General features: G+C 39.1%; 2 protein-coding genes across 4 annotated transcripts; both read left to right on the top strand.

The window, feature by feature from the left end:
• Positions 1–2,554: 2,554 nt before the first annotated feature.
• LOC111398355 lies at positions 2,555–3,607 on the top strand. The gene is made up of 3 exons (XM_023025270.1): positions 2,555–2,740; positions 2,906–3,200; positions 3,249–3,607. The coding sequence occupies exons 1-3, from the start codon at positions 2,555–2,557 to the stop codon at positions 3,605–3,607; spliced, it is 840 nt and encodes a 279-aa protein (XP_022881038.1).
• A 656-nt stretch (positions 3,608–4,263) lies between these two features.
• Positions 4,264–7,067, top strand: LOC111398983 (pentatricopeptide repeat-containing protein At1g22960, mitochondrial-like). 3 transcript variants are annotated; one of them, XM_023026168.1, is made up of 3 exons: positions 4,264–5,923; positions 6,282–6,368; positions 6,997–7,067. In XM_023026168.1, exons 1-2 carry the CDS (start codon positions 4,369–4,371, stop codon positions 6,338–6,340), a joined length of 1,614 nt encoding a protein of 537 aa, XP_022881936.1. In that variant the 5' UTR covers positions 4,264–4,368; the 3' UTR covers positions 6,341–6,368; positions 6,997–7,067. The 3 variants fall into 3 exon arrangements, with proteins under 3 accessions (XP_022881936.1, XP_022881937.1, XP_022881938.1); XM_023026169.1 differs by having other exon boundaries at positions 6,275–6,368; XM_023026170.1 differs by having other exon boundaries at positions 6,044–6,368; positions 6,997–7,060.
• Positions 7,068–7,391: the final 324 nt, after the last annotated feature.

The raw sequence follows: 7,391 nt of genomic DNA, 5'->3' as shown, positions 1-7,391 counted from the left end.
ACCATAAATGGACCCCTTAATTGTCCTACCACACAAGAGCGGAATGTATTTGAGCTCCCCACTTAAATGAAGTCTTGCACCAATGAAAACTATTGTCCCAAGTCCCTGTTTAAATGACACGGTTAAAAAGAAATTAGTCTTATGTTATGATCAATAGGAAAAGCCATTACTGATACTAAAATTGACAGGAAGATTTGAGGAATTTTACCACTTTGTTCATTTAGCAGCTCTGGAACTCTAGTGCACTCATAACAGTAATCCACCCCCAGTTTACCTGTAGTCTCTTTGATCAATTCTGATACAGGTTTATCAGATTCTTTTGGATTGATAAATTCAGTACCTGCATACCATGTTGTAACTAATTGATTCTTGCATTCAGTTGGTTAAACACTACAGTTTGGTAATCAGTTAAGCGGGTTACAATTAGTTAGAATCAATGAAACTGTTACTTGTAATCTGGTAGTCGTTATAACTGATGTGTGTGTATATATATATATATATATATATATATATATATATATATATATATATATAGGACCAAGAGGGCTGAGAATAGAATGTGAGCAAGAGGGGAGCATTTTCTGTTGAGAGAGAAAGTGAGATTGAGAGAGAAAAGTCTCTGTAGACAATCTCTGAAACTTCTTGTGACTTTCTTCTGGTTGTGTCTCAGTTAAGTGATGAGTTCTTTGTTTTGTAAAACCATCACTGTGTAATATCCACTTGAATGTCAGATTGAATGTGAAAGAAAATCCCTGCAAGTTGAAACATGAAATTCTTGGGTCCATTAATCTGATTTTTGCTGAGTTTCTGTCCTGCCATTAATATGATTTTTGCCGAGTTTCTTTCCTACCAGGATATGTTTGTCTATAGCATATTTCAATTTTCATGCATATATTTTTTTGTATTCATTACTGCAGGAGAACAAAGACTACAAGGATTTCAAGGACAAAAATGTGAGCGAGATTTACATCCGTTATCGCGTGCTATTTGGTGAAAGCTACCACGGTGACAAGTATGCAACGACCCCAAGCCTGTTGTCTAGAACGGGCTTAGCTGTGTTTGAGAATAGTGCAGCAGGGGACCACTTGGATGACATTCCTGTTGATGGAGAGGGCAGTGATTCTAGCGATGAGAGGGACGGTGGAACTAGTCTAGGAGGTACGAACACTTCGAGTGCTCGAAGTGGTGAGAAACGACAATCATCCACGAAGGGACGGAAGGGGAAGCACAAGAAAATTTCGGCCCGTGGTCTCTCATTTTCCGTGGAATGAGCGACCATTGCAGTTGAAGAAGTGGTCGTAAATCTTAATAGCGTCATACATGATAACAAGAATGTCGAGGCTGCATGTATCAAGGAGTTGCTCGCGGCAGGACGGCTACAGCGTCGCACCCCTCTGTATTTCTATGCCTGTACACTCCTGGCGCAGAAGCGCTATTGGGATATGTTATCTGTCATAAGAGATGCAGACCAAAAGTTCGAATGGATTGAATGGCATCACTCCACTAGGAGTTCACTGTTTGCTACGTACTTATGTAATACTGTAGTGGTGCACCCGAACATTTAATTTTTCCTGTACTCTTACCTGCTTATAAATGGACGGGTTGGACACTTGTGTTAGTATTAATGTTATGTAGCTACTATTGTCAATTTGTGTTGCTTACTGTTGTGATGTGCTTTGGTTGATTGTGGAAGGCGGGTTCGGGCGAGAAATTGGAAATAATCTAGGTCAATAAAACCATATGAATGCATGGTTGAGTCATGGAGTTCAATATGATGGAGGTAATAAGCTCAAAGAACGAGATTTCATGAAGGTAGATGAAGCCAAACAAACTGGGAGCAATTGTGCCAAATTTGTAAAACCCATTACTCTCAACGTTGATCAAGTTAAATTAAAGGAGAAATTGAAGAATAATAAAGGAGAAACCCATTACTCTCAAACCTTGATCAAGTTAATAGGATTTATTCTTAGGAGTCTAGTTACGTTTCTACAATAGTTTAGGAGTTTAATTCCAATTTTAATTAGGTTTAGGGAATGTTAGTATAAATAGGATTATTCATTGTATTTTTTTGACAACTTGTATCATGTTGCGTATTTTACTCGTGTTGAATAGCATGTCCTATATATGTACTCATTTTGCAGGGAATCTTGCAGCCCATTTTTGCTGTATAACATGTCTCCAATCATGCAGCCTTTGTCTTTTTTGTTTTCATTCTCCCAATCAATTAGCCCACTTGCTACAACGAGGCAAACTTAACTTTTGCATTCTCCTATATAAATGAATGTCCCCCAATGGGTGGCCAAGAACCTTATTACGATAATGTGTTCCCGGATTGCTGGTACGCTATGGGTGATCTGACCTTTGATTGCGTGCTACAACCAAGATCTGACGTAGAAGAAGAGCTCGATGATGAGTTGTTCGACCGTCTTGCGAATGACATGACAACTTGGGTCACATTTTCAGCCGTTGCAGGGATCGATGCTCGGATCTATCATCCCACAAGCAAAATCGGGTGCAACGATTCCTGTTCTCCAGAAATGGGCACATGTTCATGATGGAGGCTATGAGCGGGAATGGACAGATGTGCTACCAAGAGTTTCAAATGTACCCACCAATGTTGCGCCACTTTGCACATTTGCTGCGAGACAAATATAGTATAACAAGAAGCCAGCAGGTAGATATCTACGAGAAAGTTGGTATGTTCCTGTGCATACTTGCACACGGGAAGGGATATCGACAGGTGACAAGGATTTTCTATCACTCTTTGCAAACTGTCTGTCAATTCTTCAAAGAGGTGCTACGTGCCATTGTGTCGCTATCTGAACGTATTATTTGACCATCGCATAACTACAATGACGGTGTCAAGCCACACAAGCCGGACCCGAACAAACATCCACTATTTCAGGATTGTATTGGGGTTATTGACGGAACACATGTGCGAGCCGTGCTCCCGCGCCACGAACGGGTGCACTTCATTGGTCGAAAAGGAATACCAACCCAAAATGTGTTGGTCGCATGTGATTTCAATTTATGTTTCACATTCGTGCTTGCTGGTTATATCGGGAACACGCATGACGCACGAATTCTAGCTTGTGCTATATACAGCCCGGAGATAGAATTTCCGCAGCCAGCAACGGGAAAGTATTATTTGGTGGATTCCGATTTTGCTCATCGACCGGGGTATATGGCCCCTTACAAAGGTTTAAACATACTGTATCACTTTCAGCAGTTTCACGACGAATGAACAGGTCAGCGTCGTAGGTTTCGAAATACTCGTGAGAAGTTCAACTTCAGGCACTCTTCGTGCAAGAATGTCATTGAACGTGCATTTGGTGTGTTGAAGCAGAGATGGAAAATCTTTGATCGTTTGCCTAGTTACTCGTTCCCAACACAAGTTGCAGTTGTCTTAGCTACTATGGCCGTTCACAATTTTCTGCGTCGTTCGGGAGTTGTGGACGAGGCATTCGCAAGAGCGAAAACGGATGATGACGTTGCCGAGGTGGAGTTACCTAACGCTGAGGATGAAATTCAGGTCGAAGTAAATGCGCCGGAGATACAACGGAATGAGTGGGATAGACTTCGCGATTACATGACACAACAATCGTGACGATCGCATTTAGGGACCTCACATGCGGCACATGAAAATTGGTTTGAAGGTATTTCAACACTTTGACTTAATGTTGTCGTCACCGTTGCAAGAGTTCTATCCGTGTATTATGTGTATGTACTTATGTCGAACGTGAAAATTGGTTTGAAGGTACTTCAACACTTTGTATTTTTTTTTCCATTCACAATAATTGTAGGGACTGTCCGCCTATTGACATATTTTTTTTTTCATTTTTTTTTTAAATTTACGTTGTGTTTGGTTCAAGGGGGGACGTCTTTGTTATTTTGAGTTTTTATTTGCAAACGTCTAAACAATTAAAATGGTCACCTAAAAATCTTGGAAGTGGTTGTATCTGTCTTCATTGTGTTTAATAATGCAAAAATATGGCTGATACTTTTGACTATTCTTTGCCCACTTTTGTGGCTATCTTCATAATGCAGCATTTTGACTATTCTTTGCCCACTTCTGTGACTTTCCACAATTTGCTGACACTTTCACTTGGTATGGGCAAAATAAGAAATTTTATACTTTTTGACTGTTGCAACGTCTGATAAGTGCAATGTACAGGGGACGGTCGAATTTTTCATTAAAATGAGCCAAAAATATGGCACAAACAGGGATTAAATTGCAGCATGATATACTCGCAAAGAACGGGCTTGTTACCAATTGTTTTGAACTCTCGTTTCTACGCGTCTATGCCTCTACGAGCTGTGGTGTGTACAATATCCTTCTTCTCCTGAACATACTTTGTTATATAGAAAATGCCCCTTCGTACAATAAGCTCAAAAACTCTCATGCCCCCTAAAAACTCCATCTCCTTTTTCTATTTTTACTTTCTTAATTTCAATTTCAAGGTACGCTTAAGTTTCTTCTTTTCTCGTACACAACATTCTTACTGCCTCTCAGGATTCAACAACAATAGTAGCACTGGTGAATACGTTTGTACAAACAGTAGAAGTAGAATGTGCCCAGATGGGCATTTCAAAAACCTAATCTTGAAAACATTACACGAAAATCCTAGGGCATTTAAAAACACTTATTGGGAAGTTCCCGATTATTTTAATGTTTTGATAATTGATTCTGAATTGTTTATAAATGTTTTAAAGTCGATTCGACACAGACCAAGTGTGGTGCTCGGTTTGTTCAGATGGGTTGAGGTGCAAAAGGGGTTTAAGCATTCAGAATTTGTATTTTGTACTGTTCTTGAAATTCTTGTGCAGAACGATATGATGTCATCTGCTTATTGGGTGGCTGAGAGGGCCATCAGCATGAATTTGCACTGTGTTGTTGATGTATTAATTGATGGATACTTGAAATATGATGTCTCGGTCAAGTTACTTGATTTATTATTGTGGGTTTACTCAAAAAAATCTGATGTTAAGCATTGTTTACTTGTTTTTGACAAGATGGTAAGGATCAGGTTTTTGCCGGATGTGAAGAATTGCAACAGAGTTCTTAGGATACTTAGGGATAGAAATTTGGTTGCGAAAGCTAGAGAAGTGTATGGGATGATGGGGGATATTGGGATCGAGCCTACAATTGTAACCTATAACACGATGTTGGATTTACTATGTAAAAAAGGTGAAGTGCAGCAGGCACTTGACCTTTTGCTGGAGATGCAGCGGAGGGATTTCAGTCCGAATGATGTTACATATAATTTGATGATCAATGGGTTGTCAAAGAAAGGTGAGTTTGATCGGGCCAAAGAGTTGATTGGGGTGATGTTGAATAAAGGGTTGGAGGTTTCATCGTATACATACAACCCTCTTATAAGTGGTTATTGTCAGAAGGGAATGCTTATCGAGGCACTATGGCTTGGGGAAGAGATGGAAATTAGAGGAGCCTTGCCTTCTATATCGACTTACAATGCATTTATGCATGGGTTCTGCAAGTTAGGGAGAGTGAATGATGCCTGGCAATGGATTCCCGTGATGCTGAAGAAGAACTTGATGCCTGATGTTGTTACATACAACACTCTGATATATGGACACTGTCAGTTGGGGGATATTACCAAGGCTTTGTTCTTGTTGTTTGAGATGAGGAGAAGGAATGTCAAACCTACTTTGATAACCTATAATACAATGATGGATGGACTGTGCAAACATGGGGATTTAGATTCTGCTATGCGGCTGAAAGATGAAATGATCAGTTATGGCATTTTTCCTGACGCTTTTAGCTATACAATTCTCATAGATGGTTCTTATAAGGCAGGAAACTTATTGATGGCGAAGAAAGTATTTGATGAGATGGTGAGCAAAGGGGTGGAGCCTGACCGGCTTGCCTACACAACTTGCGTTACGGGTGAACTGAAGCTTGGTGAGTGATACTTCTATGCCATTCTTGTTACAAGAAGGAATGCTATTAATGTATTATGTTTTTTGCGGATGGGATATGTATTTTGGATCGTTTAGAATAAGCTTGTGAATTTTTTTGAAGATGGTCCGTGATGGTGCCTTGCCTGATCATATTGCATATAATAGCACCATTCACTTTGACTTGGAAATTGGTATCTTAGGAAAGCCAGGGAGTTGTTCTAGGGCTGGTATGCTGCAGCTGTGAGCCCGTGACACACATTTTGATATATACTTGAGTGCATAAAGTAGATAGATATGTCCATGACAGAAGTAGTTTTGGAGCAAAACTTGAATTCAAAACATTTGTTCTTAGTAACCAGGGCGAAGAATTGAAGAAGATGATTGGTGCAGTTACTTATATTTTGGAGCAAAACAGTAAGCTAAGCCTCATTCACAATAAATTTGGGGTGAGCTATATGAATCCTTTCTCGTGATTCTGTATTGCTATGTCTATTTGAAGATCCAAGTCAACTATTTTTCTCATCATCAAAGAAAAAATTGGCTGTCGATGACATTAGTGCACTAATTTAATCCACCAAAAGTTAAAGATGTATTTTCAGATTTTCATTTGGCCCTGAAATTCCAGCAATACTTATTTAAATGCCTACACTTGATCACAAATAATGGTAACCTGGGTCGGTGCTCATTGCTGCCATTTAATTCCTTCTGTTTTTATTCATTTGTTGTTAGCAATCTTAAATGGAGTAGCTGTCCCAATTTTTTGCCTTCTAATGTTGCATGGAAGATGAATCTTTTTTTAAAGGTGCCACCATTTAATCCCAAATAGATTAGGCATTTAGCAGCAAAGATAATAGTTGTGGTTAAAGGCTTAAAGCTAATATAATGTGAGGAACACAATACAGCATGGTAACTATGTCTCTCATCACGCTGGAGCAAGAATGTGGATGAAGTGAGATTAATGGAACACTTCCATTACAACTTCATTTCATGCTTGAAGTTCCCTATTGACTTGCTTAGCTGTTTTTGTATTATAATTTATCTCACTTCAGGTCTTGCTCATTTATTTGTGTACAGGGTACTTATCAGGCCACATCCTGCAATTTGGCACCTGGTTCATGGATTGGCATTGTTTACCTTGTTGTATTGGAGCAAGAATGTGGATGAAGTGAGATTAATGGAACACTTCCATTACAACTTCATTTCATGCTTGAAGTTCCCTATTGACTTGCTTAGCTGTTTTTGTATTATAATTTATCTCACTTCAGGTCTTGCTCATTTATTTGTGTACAGGGTACTTATCAGGCCACATCCTGCAATTTGGCACCTGGTTCATGGATTGGCATTGTTTACCTTGTTGTATAACATTTTTGTTATTTCAGGTCAGTTTATTTTTTCAGCACACTCTTTTTTTATCATTTCTTCAATGATGACTATATTGAGTTTTCAATTTTTTATTTTTTTATTTTTTT

The sequence above is a fragment of the Olea europaea genome, chromosome 8, assembly GCF_002742605.1.
Source record: "Olea europaea var. sylvestris chromosome 8, O_europaea_v1, whole genome shotgun sequence".
Taxonomy (NCBI): domain Eukaryota; kingdom Viridiplantae; phylum Streptophyta; class Magnoliopsida; order Lamiales; family Oleaceae; genus Olea; species Olea europaea.
This window is presented reverse-complemented; position numbering and strand designations above follow the sequence as displayed.